Genomic DNA, 18070 nt, shown 5'->3' with positions numbered 1-18070 from the left:
ACTGTGTTGATGGTAGCCACTACCTAGTGGGTCTTAGCAACACTAGCTGCATTTTAAGTGCTCAGCCATCACAGTAAGTTCTATTGTACTTAGAACTGCTGCTCTAGAATTTCTAGACCCTAGGTTAAGAACTCCTGCCCCAAATGAACCCCTATAGTTCTGCTGGCCTGTAACACCACTCCCAGTCAAATTGGTATTTGACTATAAAATACCATCTGTAAAAGTTATTTTCTCTGCCTGAATATAGATAGGCCTCAAAGTAATGGAGGAATACTATCAGTAATTCTGAATAACTCTGAAAGTCTATCTAGCTTTAAGTACCTGTTAATAACCTAAAATCAAAAGGAACTTAGATAGCAAATTGGTTTATCCTTCATTCTTACCATCTCAAGGTATGTGTAGTTTTGCAAACATTCCCATGCTCCACATCCTGCAATAATAATCCGAGTGGCTTTTCTGTGAGATAGCGTAAGCCTTCAGGAATTTGCTGTGCATTAGTAACAGCTAATATTGAGTTCATACTAAATGCCAGGTATGATTCTAAGTATCCTACATATGTTAGACTGGTTAATCCTCACCCAGTATTATAAGGTGGGTATAGTATTATCCCCTCAAAACAGGTGAAGGAACTGAGGTTTGAGGCTTAGTGAGATTGAATAACTTATCTGAGATGACATAGTAAATGCCAGAGAGGTGGTTATTAGGTTAGAATCTATTTTCTCCTGAAATATGAAGATCTAAAACATGAAAAAAATGGTCTTACAGGACTCTGAAGTCACATGTCTCAACAAGGCTTTCTGAAACGGACCTGCACCAGCCTGTGTGCTGTGAGGCCTCTGGGTCTGAATTTGCCACAACAGCTGGTGGACCTTTTCTCTGGAGGGTGTCAACTACAAATTGGCATTTTCCATTGGCACTTGCCATCTACCTCTACAAAGATTAAATCGTGCTGCGGCAGCTGCTGACTTTCAACACCCCTTGAAAGGAGTTCAGGGTGGAGAGCTGAAATGAGGCACTCTGTGCTCTGGGAAAAACTGGCAGAACAGGTCTTCAGATAGTTAGATATTTTCAGGAGCCAATTTTATGAGCCCAATTCTTGTATCTCCTCATATCTAGAAAAGCACTAAATTCCTTCACGGTGACGTCTGCTCCTTGTGACTAGCAGTAACCTACACGAGACTAGCAGAAACCTTCTGTAAAAACTATGTGCTTGATTGCATGTACTCCCCCTTCACCAAAATCATTTATATACTGACCTTCCCCCCTGCCTCTTTGGAGCAGTTTCTCAGAGCTATCTGGTACGCTCTCTCCTGGGCTGCAGTCCTCATTTTGTACCAAATAAAACTTAACTCACAACTCTCACGTTGTGCATTTCTTTTTTTAAGTAGACAAGTGTAACAAGAAAAAAAATACAGTACTCAGGACTCTCTCCACCCCGTCATTGAAAGTTGATCCTCTTCGTCCCTACATCACCCTTTACCATCATGGCTTTAGCGACAGACTAAAGTTGATCCTGGGCAAGTGACTTAACTGACACTCTGTAACATGGGGATGATAATAATAGCGTCTCGTTCCTACAATTTTGTGTGCTGTGAGGATCCAGTTGCATGTAAGCAGGCCCTCAATAAACGATTACTGTTTGTCATGATTCAACCCCACGACCCTTTTATCTCCTGAGACCATGGGCCTGACCGTCGCTGGCGGGAATGGAGGAGGTGGGCCGACCTGGGCCGTGTCTCACAGCTGGGCAGCCCTCCCCTCACCAGCACAAAGCCTCGACTGCGCCGTCCAGGGAATCGACCCTCCGGGTTTCCTTCCACTTGGCCCCTCACGATGAAATTTCATGGCGGACCGAGGAGGGAGATGAGCAAGGATCTCGCCCCCTCAGGGCTGGACAATAAAAGGCACGCCCCCGGCAATTTTAAAATCGGAAGCCGGTGGTGCGGGCTGGGTCCGCAGCGGCCCTGGGGGACGTCCAGCCGCCTGCAGCCGGACCCTGGGCGGACATGAGAGCGCCACGGGCCACAAGCCCACTCTCCCCACTGACGGCCTCCGCACCCGGCCCCGCAGCGCCAGCACCACAAGGGCGCAGGCGCGGGCCGCGCTGCCTACAGCATCTCTCCGCAGGCCCTGCGGCGGCACTGATCCGGCCGTGGCCCACTCTTCTCCGCCTCTCCCAGGCGCTGAGCAGGCGGTCGAGTGGACCCTGGCTCAAATGCCTCGGAGGCTGCCCGGGCGGGTGGACCCTCTCCTGCAGCTCCGCCCAACTGCAGCGGGTGGGGACCACCTTGATATCCATTTTGACCCGGACAGCGATTCTCAAATTTGTCTGTGGGGGAAGAATTTTTCCACTTGTCTGTGGAGGAGCTTGTTAACAATTCAGATTTTCGGGCCCCACCCCGACACTCAGAAGCACAGGATCTCGCGTGACTCGGAGATCTGAACTTCAGTAAGCTTTCCGAGGGATTCTGACCCTGGTAGTCCGCCGGTCACACCCGATTTGGGCTTAATTTCCACAAACAGACGTACGGATTGCGGCTCCCAGGGGTTTCTGAGATCCCGGAGCTCGCCCGATGGCCCCGCCTCTCGTCCCCAATTGGCCCTTCGCTCGTCCCGCCCCTGCAGGCAAATCTTTTCTTCTGGTTGGTCAGCGGTGAGTGTGTGGCGAGACCTGACCCAATGGGCACTAGAGTTCTCGGAACGTGACCGGGAAGTTGGTCCGGAGCAGGCGCCGTTGGTTGTTGACGCCTAACGCGCTCTGGGACTTCCGGCGTGGGAGCCGAGCTTCGAGTCTTGCGTGAGTCCGCGGCAAGGGGGAAAGCGCGGTGCTTAGGTCCTGCCCTGGGGCGGTCCTGGCGGGGGCGGGCCAGGGGGTGGTGCGGCGGCGCCCGCAAACGACTGACGCCGAGGCGCCGGAGCCGGCTGCGCCCGCCCTGGAGCCGGGCTCCTCGGCCGGGATTTGGGGCTTCGGGGCCCCCGGCTCTTGTGGACGCCCGCCATCCTTGCGCGGGGCCGGGGGCGCCTTCCTAACTGGGCGCAGCAGGTTTCGGGGCCAAGGCGGTGTGGGGACCTGAAGATGGCGTCGGGTCCGGGCTTCCAGGACCGGGAAGGGCTCCTGATAGTGAAACTGGAGGAGGACTGCGCCTGGAGCCAGGAGCTGCCCCCGACAGACCCAGGACCCAGCCCGGAGGCCTCCCATCAGCGCTTCAGACGGTTCCGCTTCCAAGAGGCCGCTGGGCCCCGGGAAGCCCTCAGTCGGCTCCAGGAGCTTTGCCACGGGTGGCTGCGGCCTGAGATGCGTACCAAGGAGCAGATCCTGGAGGTGTTGGTGCTGGAGCAGTTTCTGACCATCCTGCCCCAGGAGATCCAGAGCAGGGTGCAGGAGCTGCATCCGGAGAGCGGCGAGGAAGCGGTGACTCTGGTGGAGGATATGCAGAAAGAGCTTGGGAGACTGAGGCAACAGGTGAGAGAAAGAGCTGTTTTATTTGCGGTTTGTTTGGCCCTGAGGACTGGGACATCGCGTTGGCCCAGTTACCCCTACGAATTTACTTGGTTGCCCTGAGTAGACCTTAGGTGGGCAAGAAGCCTTTTTGTAGTTTAGCGAGGAACTTTCATTCTCCAGATTTTCCCCAAGTGGACAGAGCGAGCAGTGAAGAGTGCTCTGTTTCCACATGGAGGCAGTGTCTCTGCATTAGTGTGAGCCCAGGAGTTAGCTCGCTAGGTTCAAATGCTCACTCTGCTTCGTACTAGCTTTGGGACTTTGGGCAAGTTACTAAATTTCTTTGGGCCTCAGATTTGGTAAAATGAGAATGGTAAAATACCTCTCTCTAGCGTTGCTTTGAGCATTAGAGCAGGATGTAGTTTTGATCACACTACTGGTTTACAGTTCGTGCTTAATAGCTGTTAGCTATTGTTATATTACAGTCAGCAGTCTAATCTCTACAAAGCTGGGTGGCCGTTAATAGTGGACTTAAAAAACTGGCGCTGAATCTCTGAGGCCACTTGCCCTAGGGCCACCCAAGTTTAATTTACCCAGTAGTCAGGAACGGACGCATCTTGAAAAGGTGGGGGAAAGTGAGAGGGAGTGAGGTGTGTCAGAAGAGCTGTGTGGGGAAGGTGTGCATTGGAAGTGAACTTCCCCCACCCCTCACACACATTTTCTCAGGTGTACACGGGGTCAGAAAAGTTTGGTTTTACTGTAAACCATTCTTCTCTCTTGGTGGGTCCAAAGGGATTGCCAGTGGTTCTCCGTTGAAGGCTTGCCCTCAGAATTCTGTACTAATTTAATTTCCCTTCCTTTTGGGCCCTGTTGTGATGGTGAGTGATGTGGGTTGGTTCCCAGGTGACAAACCATGGGCGGGGAACAGAAGTGCTTTTGGAGGAGCCTTTGCCTCTGGAAACAGCACGAGAGTCACCGAGCTTCAAGCTGGAGCCAATGGAGACTGAGCGAAGCCCTGGCCGCAGGCTGCAGGAGCTGCTAGGCCCCAGCCCCAAAAGGGATCCCCAGACTGTAAAGGAGAGGGGTGAGGAACAGTTCTCTGGGCAAGTGGGAGGGAGGAGGGGCTTTGGGGTTGCCCCTGACACCAGCAGAATGCAGCATGGCTGCCAAGGAGGGGGCATTTCTGACCTGAGGGTTTCCAGATGTGGCGTGCAAGACCTAGAAGTGGTTTGGATTCCTCTTGGGGTGGGTGGAGGGAGGGGGATCTCTTAGTAAGCCCTTTTGTATGCAGAACGGAGACATTTAGAGCTCAGTGAATGATCGAGGGCTTTAATGCTTGGGCCAGCAGGGAAGACTGCTGGTACTCTGTTGTTTTGAATATCGCTTTTATTATTCCTCGGTTGCCTTCTTTTGTTCAGTGTTCGATCCTCAAAGCAGAGACTGGGTGTTGGGGAATGGATACTGTGTGGTGATAATCCTTGGGTTTCCAAGAATTAGGAATGCCGTTCTCATCATAATTTCTGTCACCTTCAGCATTATCTGCTCCCTGGCTTTCTCTCTTTCCTCCCGAAGGAAACATGGAAGACAAGGAGCTGACTGGGCCCCAGGTGATGTGGAAGTTCCCATTGTCTCCCCGCAGTTGCTCTTGTCGGGGTGGGGTCCTTTTGCCACTTGGAGAGGATCCTTTTTACCTCACCACATGCATCTTCCCCACCTTCTTTATTTGTCCTCCACACCTCACTTGTAGGCCTACCCCTTCTTCCCCATGAAATGTGTCCTCAGCACACCTGGGTTTTGCCCCTTTAACCCATGACTCTGCTTGAATTGTTCTTGGTGCCTCAGGGCCTAAAGGCGATCTTGTGCTGTTTCAGTTGCCTGAGAGCTTAGAGGACGTGGCTATGTACATCTCCCAGGAGGAGTGGGGGCATCAGCATCCTAGTAAGAGGGCCCTCTCCCAGGACACGGTGCAGGAGAGTTATGAGAATGTGGACTCACTGGGTAAGGACTTCTTTTCCAGGGATGAAGGCTGAGCCATTTCTGACCAGGGTCCTGTCCCTTAGGTGCTCACCTCCCGGGTATAAGTTCTGAGTTCAGCCAGACGACCTGCCTTTGTCTAAAGTCCCTTGGACTAAGATCACTTAAATATTTGCCAGGTGCCACAGTTGGCACACTTAAGGGCCCCAGCTGCCAGGGCTGAGGGCGGGGAGTCTGAGCCATAATGAACTTCCTAAGGCAGAACAAGTCAAATCCAATGGTGCCCACCCCCTCCCGCCACCCCAGCCCCACTTCCCACCCCTCACACACAGATCACAGGATGCTTTAGGGCTCTAAGTTCTTGATGCCTTGCAAGTTCAAAATGCTTATTCTTCTGACCTCACTTATGTTTTCTATGCTCCATTAGTATTTCTGGGCTCTTCCCCAGAGGCACAAATTTCAGGGGCACTGGCATCAACATTCCAGCTCAGTGGCTGTCCCAGTCCTTAAGAATTCAGGAAGGGGGAAGGCTTTGTGGAAAGTTGGAAATGATATATATCTAAAACAGAGTCTGAGTAAGTTAGATATAAATTAAGATGCATCTATGTGTTGAACTATTATGCAGAGATTAAAAATGAGGTCTGTGAAATATGACCAAAAACTGATAGTTGGATTTAGGTGGAGAGTGTGTGGGTGTTGTATAATTCCTTCATTTTTCTGCATGTATGAAAATTCTCATAATAAAAAGTTGGGGGGAGTCTTAAAAAACAACATAAAACAGGATTGTGTATGTTACCATTATAGCTATATTGATGCACACCTGGTAGAGTCACACTGCACTTTGTTTTCAAACATGAGGTTTTCGTAAAGAGAAGCACAGCTATCATGTCACTTGCACTAATTTTGCAAGGGGATCACTGCTGGGTTTGGTTGCCTTCACGGGGGCCTTCTCCAGGTTTTCTGTCACTGTGCTGTGGCTTGGTGCCCTAAGTTGAGCACAGCTGTTTCAGTGAGTGCTAAATAGGAAGAGTTCGGATCACAAGTTCTTGAAACTAAACTTTTTAAAGTCCGTGTTTGCTGGAGTTGGAGTGAGCGTAGCACAGGGTGGCACTTTTGGGTTTTAATCTCAGGGTCCTCTCAGAGTCCCAGGTCCTTTTCTGATTGTCCATCATATTACATTTTCTCCTTCTGGAGTTGCCCAGTCAAACTTAGTTCTATTTTATATGTATCCATAAGAGTCAAGGCTCTTTCACAGTATTAAACTGATTCCTCAAGGAACTGACCACCCTGACCATGTTTGTTTGTTTGATTGTTGTTTTAATTACAGAAGTTTTACATTCTCATTGCAAAAAATCCCAAGTACTGCAAAAGTGTAAAAAGAAAAAGCCACAGTCTCCTTCCTCCAATTTCTTTCTCTAGGGGTAACCAGTGGGAAGAGTTTAGTGTATGTTCCAAGTAATTGCTGTCAGATTTCTGTATCCATTCACTGAAGGCAGGGAACAAGACTATCTTTGTTTGCCCTGCCTGGTAAGAGGAAAATGGTGACATAGAAATCCTTTTCTTTCATTGTGAACAGAGTCTCAGGTTCCCAGTCAGGAGGCCCTGAGCACCCAGGTGGAACAAGAAGGAAAGCCCTGGGATCCCAGTGTCCAGACTTGCAAGGAGGGCCTGAGCCCCAGAAGCCCAGCTCCAGGTAAGAAACGCAGTTGAGCAGCCTGCGCAGCTAGCCTCCTGCTGTTGGGAATGAGGCATTTGAGGGTCTTGGTGTAAGGCTAGCCCATCACCACTGCCAGGGAGGTACATTCTTCCAGTGTCCCCACTGCCCACTTCCATCCCAGTGATGGCATGCGAGGTACCCAGGGTGCAAAGTGTAAGGAGGCATTCACTCCTGGGCTCATTTGCCCACCCTAGTCCCAGTCCTGCTCCATCTCACCCATTCCCCAAGGGCAGAAGCCAGAGGCTCATTTGGAGAGGGAGGTCGGGGCCCCTATAAGGGAATTCAAGACTGGTTTGAGCTCTGATTCCTGAGTGATGGCCCCACCTCTTATGTGGATGCCTGTCTATGGTGCTTTACCTATATGGGGAAGATGGGAAACTGAGGTAGAGCCAGCCCTTCTGGACTTCTGACCTACAGGCAGTAGCACACATGGGATTTCCTTTTCTCTGGTGTAGAAATAACACGGGTTTGGTTTCTCTCAATCTTCCAGGGGAAGAGAAATTTGACAATCTGGAAGAAAGTGCTCAGTCCGTTTGCCCTGAGAGCATCCACCCTCGGGCGCTGCTGCCTGGCCAGGCCGGAGGGGAGGTACCCTGGAGTCCTGAGCAGGGAAGGCCTCGTGACAGGGCAGAAGAGCATTGGGAGCCTCCCCCAGAGGTTCGGATGGAGCAGTCCTTAGTGGGGGCCACAAGTTGCAGAGAACTGGGGCGGCCAAAGGAACTGCAGCCGAAGAAGCTCCATTTATGTCCCTTGTGTGGCAAAAATTTCTCTAACAATTCGAACCTGATTAGGCACCAGAGAATACATGCAGCAGAAAGACTGTGTATGGGTGTGGAGTGCGCTGAAATCTTTGGCGGGCATCCACACTTTTTGTCACTACACAGAGCACACTTGGGAGAGGAGCCCCATAAGTGCCTCGAGTGTGGAAAAAGCTTCAGTCAGAATACCCACCTGACTCGGCATCAGCGTACCCACACCGGTGAAAAGCCCTATCAATGTAATGAGTGTGGAAAGAGCTTCTCTTGCAACTCCAACCTCCACAGGCACCAGAGAACGCACACAGGTGAAAAGCCCTACAAGTGCCCTGAGTGCGGGGAGATCTTTGCTCACAGTTCCAACCTCCTTAGGCACCAGAGAATTCACACAGGAGAGAGACCTTATAAGTGTTCTGAGTGTGGGAAAAGTTTCTCTCGCAGCTCTCACCTTGCTATTCACGAAAGAACTCACGAGAAAGAGAGGCTGTACCCCTTCTCTGAGTGTGGGGAAGCAGTGAGTGACAGCACTCTCTTTCTTGCCAATCATGGGACCCACAAGGCAGAGAAGAAACTCTTTCAGTGTTTAACTTGTGGGAAGAGCTTCCGGCAGGGCATGCACCTCACCAGACACCAGAGAACACACACAGGAGAGAAACCATATAAATGTACCCTCTGTGGGGAAAACTTCTCTCATAGATCCAACTTAATCAGACACCAGAGAATTCACACGGGAGAGAAACCCTATACCTGTCATGAGTGTGGAGACAGTTTCTCTCACAGCTCCAATCGGATTCGTCATCTGAGAACCCATACAGGAGAGAGACCCTATAAATGTTCTGAATGTGGAGAAAGCTTTTCTCGGAGTTCACGCCTTATGAGTCATCAGAGAACTCACACTGGCTAGAAACAATGGGATTTCTTTTGGGCCCAGATAAGGTGGCATATTCAGAGGGGCCTCTTGTTAAGAGCTGGTATTCCTTACCCAGCATGATCTGCATCTTTAAGGTAATTACTCCAAAGAGGAACCAGGGGAGGGTCGTTGTGAGGGAGGTGCAGAGGCAGCAAAGGATTAGCATAAAACTGAAAAGGAATTCTGTTGGAACTAGTGAGGATGGCAAGTCTTTGAAGTGACCCTCTCAGGGTGGAGTCCCCTCTGAAGTTCTTCCAGTCTCAGGGCACACCTACCCCCTCAGCATATTTAGCCAACTTGAGACTTGGGTCCCTTACTGTGTCCAGTGTGTATCCCAACAACTTTGGGAATCCACAGACTTCCTGGTATTGCTTCCTCACTTGGGACATTCATCAGGAGCTTTTGGGCTCCTGAGGCCCTGGAGACCAAAGAAGAGGGGCCAGGTCTCCTGGGAGACCAGCTGGAGGCACCGAAAGACTGGTGGTGAGTTGCAGCTCTTCTGAAGGCCTGGCTGAGAAGCCACAAGCAATCCCGGGCAGCCACCACAGTGCCCTCAGTGGCCTGACGTTAGGGCTCATTGGCAGGTCATGCATGTAATTGTCACCTCAAACAAAAAGGAACCAGAGACCTAAGGGAAATAGTAAGATGGAATTTGCAGGTCAGCCCAGGAATTGGCAGAGGAAACTGGGGTCTTAATTAGCTTACCCTTTGCAGAGATCAAGTCCTCAGAGGGTTCCATGAAAGATGGGTTCCCTGGGAGACTTTGAAAACATGGATCCTGGGGAAATTAGGAATCATGCCTTTCCCTGTTGAAAATATGTTTGGATGGTAATAAATATCTTCAGGAAACATGAGTGTGTGACTCATCATTGAGGGCCTTTGACTTGGCCTCCAGTGTTGATCGGTCTTCCACCTGCTTTGGGTTGAGGACCTGGCTCTCTCTTTGTGGTCTTACTTGGTTGTTAAGGAGGGTTCTGACAAAGGTGACAACAGACAGGCTGAGGGAGGGAGCGTGGCCCTGGCTGGCTCCAGGCTGGGACTGCTATGTGGTAACAAAGGGTCAAGTCCAGTGGCTGCTTGGGGTGATGTCATAAGGGTGTTCTAGAAGGTTTTTTTTTTTTCCTTCTATGGTGTACAGCTGTGAACATTGTCTTTTTTTTTTAATTTAAAAAATTATTTTTTTTGGCTGCGTTGGGTTTTCATGGCTGCGCACGGGCTTTCTCTAGTTGAGGCAAGCGGGGGCTACCCTTCATTGCAGTGCACTGGCTTCTCACTGCGGTGGCTTCTCTTGTTGTGGAGCATGGGCTCTAGGCGTGCGGGCTTCAGTAGCTGTGGCACGCAGGCTCAGCAGTTGTGGCTCGCAGGCTCTAGAGCGCAGTCTCTGGTTGTGGCACATGGGCTTAGTTGCTCCGCGGCATGTGGGATCTTCCTGGACCAGGGCTGGAACCCGTGTCCCCTGCGTTGGCAGGCGAATTCTTAACCACTGCGCCACCAGGGAAGCCCTGAACATTGTCTTTTGATTGTTTAGAATGTTTACTTTCTTGCAAAGTAGGTAAAGGAAGATCTGGCTCGTCAAAGACAAGTTATTTTGGTCGAGCAAATGATTCCCAGGAAAAGATGGTTCTGATATAACTGTGTTATTGCCCATTAGTGGAGGGAGATATAGGAGAGGGCAAAATTATTAGGAGACAGCATTACATTTCAGAATGGGGAATCAGGAATAGGAATTCTAGGAGTGTGTTTCTATGGAAAAGAGGTAGAATACCAGGGAGAATTCTAGGAGTGGAAATTCTGATGCTAGGAAAACATCTCAGGATTTGGCCCTGGAGGAAAATATCTAACTAGCTGTTCTTTGGGACAAAAAGATGAAACATTCGATTGGCAACAGGCTATTAAATATAGCACTTTTAAGTAAAGGAAATAACCCTGCGTGCCCCCCACCCTTGCTTATATCTGTTTCTCATTTCTGTACCATTCTCTTACCCTCAAGAGGGCAGTGGTAGTGCGGGGCTTGGGGGTCAGGGAAGGGAGGTGAGGATTTGAAAGAGATTAATGTGGAATGGACAGTGGTAGGAGCAGGACAGGGCCGCTGTGGCTGCCGATGCCATGAAGTGGGTGGGTGGTGTAAAGTTGACGTTAGTAAGCACTCTGGTTAAGATGGCAACTTATGTGGATTGTAAACCTCATGAGAATAGAAAGCACCCCTCTCCTTCAGATCCTTATCCCTCATCCCCCATAATACCATCCATACAGATCTTAGGATGTGGTCTAACTGGCATTGCTCCTACTTGGAGTACTACAGTTTGAGCCAGAGCAAGAGGACCCCCAGGTGTTCACTCCTGGCACTAAGAAGGCTTTCCAATAGTAGACTTCACCCAATCCCCAGTCTAACTCCCCTTCTAACAAACTTAACATGCAGAGCTCTTCTTGGCCTTGTTTTCATGAGGTGATGTCACAAAATATTGCTTGTAAAACACTTAGCACAGAGCCTGGCATATAGAAAATACCTATTTGTGCCACCTGTGGGTAGATAAAACTGGCAAATTGCCTTTTTTTTTTTTAGTTTTTTGTTTGATTGTTTATACTGCAGGTTCTTACTAGTCATCAATTTTATACACATCAGTGTATACACGTCAGTCCCAATCGCCCAATTCAGCACACCACCATGCCTTCTTAAGTACCTGGTAGTAAGAGCAATGTAAGACCATGCTGGGGAATTCCCTGGTGGTCCAGTGGTTAGGACTCGGCGCTTTCACTGGCAAGTTGGCCTGGGTTCAGTCCTTGGTTGGGGAACTAAGATCCCACAAGCCATGTGACACAGCCAAAAAGTAAATAAATAAATAAAACCACGCTGGCAGGAATTCTGGGGAGCAGTCTGCTATTGACAGTCAGGATTGATGACTTCATCGTTATAGTCATATTTCAGAAAGTGGGTCAGAGGCCCTTACTAAAGGGTTCCATGAAGGCACTGCAAGGGAGGGCCAAGTATATATACTTTTACACTACACACATACGTTTTACATTATTATTTTTACCCCACTAGTCCTCTTGAAAAAGAAACCAGAACAGATTCCAACAGGCTTTTTCGTCAAAGGGAGACTAATGCTGGGGGCAATAAAGACCCCTGCCCCTTCAGTCCAAATGGGTACAAAGGAGAACTGGGAGATGTGGACTGACCCTGAGCAATAGCCACATACCCTTGTAGCAAAGGTAGCACATGAGACCAGCAGAAAGGCTCCTGGGTGGAGAATCAGTAGCACATGTAAGCAGAAGCCTGGCAGAGGCAGACTAAAAGCAGCAGGCCCGACATCAATGGGGACAAAGCCCCCTAACACCAGAGACCAGAGGAAGTGTTAAAACAGTACCAAGTTGTTTAGTTTTTTTCCAGGGAAAGTTATCAGAAAACACTTTAAGAATTTTTACTGCAGTAATGAAAGAACTTACAGGTCTCAATAACGCAGTCAGGAGGCAGAGGTAATGGTCTAGGTGAATTCAACAATGACAAAATGGTTAATGAAAAATGGCACAGCCCCCGCCCCAATTCTGACAAACGTTCCAGTTAATGTCCTCAATTCATCACTGAGACACCTTGAATGTCCCAGAAGCTTCTGTTAAGAAATCAAAACTGGTGACTCACCAGGATCCAAAGCTGCTTCAGGGAGATAGTGAGATTTCTTCAGGCAGAAAGGATGGGAAAAGAAAATACTAAGAAGTTTCTGAAATCCTAGGGTGTGTTTTGGACATAACGAGGAATTGTGTTTGCCTCTCCATCCCCACTTTCCCTCTAGGCAGGAAAACGTTCTAAATCCTGGGTGTGGTTCCCCACTCAGAGGGTGAAGCTGCTCTTGAGGGGATTTCTCGTTCTCTTGGTAGGGGGTCCAGGTTAAGTTTGGGAATCCTGCCCCAGCCACTGGTACAAGAGCGAGGTGCCTGCGTTTCTCCGAGCAGCTCTCGTCTTCAGGAATGATTTCCAGAACCCAAAACTTGAGTCCTTTCTCAGGCTTGGGCAAAGCCAACGAGTCTGCGCGTCCCGCAGCTTAGCTTCCGGCGTCATCTAGGACAGGGCGCCGCGCCCCTAGAACCGCCCGCGTGCCCCACCGGCTGGTCCCATGGAGGACGGCTCCCAAGCCGGCCCGGGAGGAGCAACGGCTAGGGGGTGGTGGCGCTCGGCAGCCGCCTCGCCCCGGCCGCACGCACCTGCCGCGTCTCCCTTCAAGGCCGCCCTCCGCCCGCAGTCCCGGGGAACCTCCGCTCGCACCGCACCGGGGGGTCCGCGGGCACGCGCTCCCCGGCTGCGCCGGGGCGCGCCCCCTCCTCAGGCCCACCCTCCAAGCAGGCCCCGCCCCTCCCCGGCTAGACCTGGCCTCGCGCCGCCTGCGGGCTACGACTCTGGCGGTTGGGCCGGGCGGCGCGGCGAAGGGTTTCCCTCTCCTTCCGCCCAGGAGGTTACGAGCGGTTACCAGCGGCGCGACAATACTCCCCGAAACTTCCCTGCCCGCAGGTGCGCGCGCTAACCCAGGGCCGACAGCGGGGCCGGGCGTCTAGGCCCGCCCTAGTGTTCCCTCATGCGGCGAGCACAGAGCTGGGCGGGGGTGGGCAAGTGGGAAGGGGCGTCTCACGGTCGTTGAAGGGCGGGCCTAGAAGCCCACGAAAGCTCTTAAGCACGCGAGGCACCTCTTCAATTTTGTGTTAGCTCTGTCTGTCTGCAGGGCGGGGAACGGATGGGAGAGGACGAGAAAGCAGAGCGGGAGACTAAGGAGACAGGTGCAGAGAGTGATGCCGCCTGGACCAGGAAACGAGCAGTGAGGAGGGAGAAGTGGACACGAGGTGAGACTTTCAGGACGTAGAGCCGACAGGACTTTACGGGGGTCCAGCCCGAAGTCTAAAATCTTAGGATGACCTCCAAGGGCACTGAAAATCTGACCCTTATTTGTCTTTGCTCCTCTTCTCTGCTAGCGGCCCGTACAGCAACCATCCAGGGATCTTGCCGCCTCCGAGGGGAGATGCACTCTCACACCGAACAGCCTGTGCAGACGCTCCCCTTTGCCCGGACTGCCCTTCTCCCTCTTTCCCCCACACGGTAAAGGCCAGCTCAGAAGTCACACTTGCCCGGCTCAGATATGTCCCCTACCACCCAAGCACTCGCAAAGCCCTCTCTGTACTCATCTTAGCTCTTACACATCCAACGCTGGTTTGTTCCTATTCCTTTTCTTTGTAATTCTAAATGCCCAACACCACACTCTGTGCCTAGCAACATGAAATGTGCAAAATCAATGAATACTTCTTTTTTTTTTTTTTTTTTTGCTGTGCCACGAAGCTTGCGGAATATCAGTTCCCCAACCAGGGATTGAACCCCGGACCAGCAGTGAAAACCTGGAATCCTAACCACTGGGCCACCAGGGAACTCCCTCAATGAATACTTTTGAAAAGGGTATGACTGCCAGTCATTTATTCTGGGACTTTATGACGATTGGGGGGAAAACAGGTGTTTAATGCATTGAAGTAGAGTGCTGTCCAGTATGATCATCTGACATTCCCCCTCAACTTCTTCCATAATCCATTCTACGCTAGGCTTGAAGGGTGTCTCCACAAATGCTATTTTTTTTTCTTTTCTTTTTTTTAAACATCTTTATTGGAGTGTAATTGCTTCACAATGGTGTGTTAATTTCTGCTTTATAACAAAGTGAATCAGCTGTACATATATATCTCCGTATCTCCTCCCTTTTATGTCTCCCTCACACCCTCCCTATCCCACCCCTCTAGGTGGTCACAAAGCACGAGCTGATCTCCCTGTGCTATGCAGCTGCTTCCCACTAGCTATCTATTTTACATTTGGTCGTGTATGTATGTCAGTTACTCTCTCACTTCATCCCAGCTTACCCTTCCCCATCCCCGTGTCCTCAAGTCCATCCTCTACGTCTGTGTCTTTATTCCTGTCCTGCCCCTAGGTTCTTCAGAACCTTTTTTTTTTTTTTTGATTCCATATATATGTGTTAGCATACGGTATTTGTTTTTCTCTTTCTGACTTACTTCACTCTGTATGACAGACTCTAGGTCCATCCACCTCACTACAAATAACTCAATTTGTATGGCTAAGTAATATTCCATTGTACATATGTGCCACATCTTCTTTATCCATTCATCTGTTGATGGACACTTAGGTTGCTTCCATGTCCTGGCTATTGTAAATAGAGCTGCAATGAACATTGTGGTACATGACTCTTTTTGAATTATGGTTTTCTCAGGGTATATGCCCAGTAGTGGGATTGCTGGGTCGTATGGTAGTTCTATTTTTAGTTTTTTAAGGAAACTCCATACTGTTCTCCATAGTGGCTGTATCAATTTACATTCCCACCAACAGTGCAAGAGGGTTCCCTTTTCTCCACACCCTCTCCAGCATTTATTGTTTGTAGATTTTTTGATATTGGCCATTCTGACCAGTGTGAGGTGATACCTCATTGTAGTTCACAAATGCTAATTTTATAAGTAACAAAAATGTTAAGACAATAAGATATAAAATTGTATTTACAATGTAACTTACCTATTTTTAAAAATACATGAAATATACCAAAGTGTTAAGGGAGACTATCATCAGTTGACAGAATTCGGGTGCTTTTTACCTTTCTTATGTATCTTTTTTATAATCAGCATATGTCACTTCCACAATAAGAAGAAAACAAACACTAAACAGGTGGTAACTCATTTACAAGAGCAGAGTATGTCATACCATTAAATTGAAAACCAAGTCTGCCCTTATCTTCTTAAATAACTAGTCAGCATATATATAGCTTCTTTGTTATATGCTGTGAATACATTTAGACTTTAATGCTTTCCCCACATCCATTTCACCTTAGATAATCTGGGACAATAGTTCCTCATTATTCAAGTCCTTGTCTAAAATAGAAAAAAATATAGATTAATGAACATATTTATACATCAAAAAGCCCCAAACTTATTACTTTCAAATCGTGTGTTTTATAAATAATATAAACGGGCATTGCTGTGCAAAGTGAGGTCAGTTGATAAAAACAATGACAGTTCACAACAAGTCTAATTCATGTATCATTACGTAACTGCAGAAATCTTTAAACACAATATCTAATTACTACAACCAGAAGTTGAAGGCATATTGGAGGAATCCTTAATATTATGAGGCCTACGTTTCGAAAAGCTACCAATTCTAGAATGGATTCTACTCTGGAACTGCTTCTTGATTATGTCTTGTTGCATCTCTTTCAGTGTAAAATGGAACCTTTGAAACTCAGGTGTTGCATCAACAAAGTCAAGAAGGTAGTCCAAACTCTTTCTTACAGCAGATAACTTAAATTCAGCAGTCTGCTCCTCAGCTCCCGCTTTTTGAACAACTTCCTTTGTAACTCCACCTTTTGTTTGCCGGGGGCTGCCCTTTTCTTCATCCCCATTTAACCACACCCTGTCGTCATCCAGGTTGGTTTCCAACTCCCCACATTTCTCAAGAATTTCTCTATAATCCCCATCTTCTAAGCCTTGAAGATCATATTCAGGTTCCTTTTTGTGAAGAAGATTTTCCCACGCATTTGCTATGGTTATTTGTTTTACTTCATCCCAACTCTTTGCCCAGTTAAAAATTGCACTTTTTATGTTGTAGATTTTAATCTTGGAAACTCCTTTTTCTCCTTTATCTTGCTCATCATCACTTTCTTCAAAAATTACAAGACTCTCCTCAAGTTGCTTCCACCTGTAAAGTCGTTTGCAGCTCAAGATCACACCCTGATTCATTGGCTGAATCAAGGTTGAAGTGTCATGGGGAAAGAACATGCATTTTATTCGACCATCCTCACTGGTTAGTGATTCAGTGGAAGGGTGAACTGGAGAATTGTCCAGAAGTAACAAGGCCCTGACATCCTCCTCATGGAATCTTAGAACATTAACTTGAAAGTGCTTGACCTCAGGAACAAAGTTTTGAAAAAACCATTCTGAAAACGATTCTCTGGTGAACCAAACATCTTTACTAGGTTTGTATATCACAGGTAATGTACATGTGTCCTCTTTTACACTTCTGGGCAGCTTTGATTTTCCAATAATGATTGACTTTAACTTATGAGTACCATCTGCATTTGCACATAAAAGAGCAGACAATTGTTCTTTGTTTATTTTCCTCCCTGGCAGGCAGATATCTTTTCTGCTTGCCTGAGTATTTTCTGGCATTGACTTCCAAAAGAGGTCAGTCTCATCCCCACTGTACAGCTGAGCAAGACACAGTTTCTCCTCTTTGATAAGCATGGACAGTTTTTGTCGAAACGGCTCAACATTTTCTGAAGCTGAACGTAGGACTTGTTCCCCACATACTTTTCGGTTCCCAATTGCATGCCTATTTCGAAATCTAAAAAGCCAACCCGTGCTAGCTTTGAAGTCTGTTCGCCCAAAACACTGTGCAAATCTCTCGGCAGCAGCCTGAAGCTCCACGCCTCTCACAGGGACACCAGCTGAGCGCTTCTGTTGGTACCACATGTAGACTGCATCATCCACGTCACCATATTTGGCTCCTGTTGTTCTCTTTCTCTTCTCGGCCCCTACTAATGGCATGTCCTGCTTCAGTACAAAGTCCAAAATCAATTTCTTGTTCTTTTTAATGTCATAAAATGTTGATTTACTGATTCCAAATTCATCCATTACACTTTTAAGAGATCGTCCCGCTTCAATCCTACTTAGAACCTTCATTTTCTCCTCCAAATTCAGTGTTGTATATTTCCCTCTCTTATTCATACTGAATTTGGTTTCAGGCAATCAACAGGGGTAAAAAGGAAAAAGCATTACTGAATTGGAAAAAAAAAATTAAAAATGAAACAACTCCCCATCCCCCCAACTAGCACAACGCCCCCCAGAAGGCATAGGAATTTATACTGAAGGGTAATGGGCTAAAAAGGATAAGGGCTCATGATTGAAGTGCTAGTCTAGAGGTAAAGGTCTGAACTCAGAAAATTGCCACTGCAAGGTCCGATCTAGTTGTTGCTCCTGCAAGACACGGATGGTCAGTCTTCAGAAACCCCCTTCTGAACGCTTTTTCTTCTCTCCCTTGACAGATGCAGCAGCACCAGTCAGGAATAACAGGAATACCTGCATACTCTCCCTAACTGAATACAGGAAAAGACACAAAAGGAAGAGAGGAGGTGAGATGTGCTCACAAGAGGGACAGACTCAGGTAAGATAAATCTCAATAAAAAGTGGTGCTTCACAAGGGAGTGTGAAAGCCTTAAAGGCAAGGACAGAATAATATTGTGTAACAGAGATGCAGC

The 18070-nt window shown here is 48.4% G+C and overlaps 2 protein-coding genes across 4 annotated transcripts; one reads left to right on the top strand and one right to left on the bottom strand.

Annotated features, from left to right (window-relative positions):
• The first annotated feature begins 2647 nt into the window (after window positions 1–2647).
• Window positions 2648–9644, top strand: ZNF263 (zinc finger protein 263). Of its 3 annotated transcripts, none has more exons than XM_082645236.1 (6): window positions 2648–3463; window positions 4343–4523; window positions 5012–5046; window positions 5311–5437; window positions 6990–7106; window positions 7621–9644. In XM_082645236.1, exons 1-6 carry the CDS (start codon window positions 3077–3079, stop codon window positions 8787–8789), a joined length of 2016 nt encoding a protein of 671 aa, XP_082501362.1. In that variant the 5' UTR covers window positions 2648–3076; the 3' UTR covers window positions 8790–9644. The 3 variants fall into 3 exon arrangements, with proteins under 3 accessions (XP_082501362.1, XP_082501361.1, XP_082501363.1); XM_082645235.1 differs by having other exon boundaries at window positions 4973–5046; XM_082645237.1 differs by lacking the exons at window positions 4343–4523; window positions 5012–5046 and having other exon boundaries at window positions 2652–3463.
• A 6249-nt stretch (window positions 9645–15893) lies between these two features.
• On the bottom strand, window positions 15894–17540 carry TIGD7 (tigger transposable element derived 7; the record flags this gene model as incomplete). The annotated part of the gene is made up of 1 exon (XM_082644536.1): window positions 15894–17540. One exon carries the CDS (start codon window positions 17538–17540, stop codon window positions 15894–15896), a length of 1647 nt encoding a protein of 548 aa, XP_082500662.1.
• Window positions 17541–18070: the final 530 nt, after the last annotated feature.

The sequence above is a fragment of the Mesoplodon mirus genome (assembly GCF_964341445.2).
Source record: "Mesoplodon mirus genome assembly, chromosome: 15".
Lineage (NCBI taxonomy): Eukaryota > Metazoa > Chordata > Mammalia > Artiodactyla > Ziphiidae > Mesoplodon > Mesoplodon mirus.
This window is presented reverse-complemented; position numbering and strand designations above follow the sequence as displayed.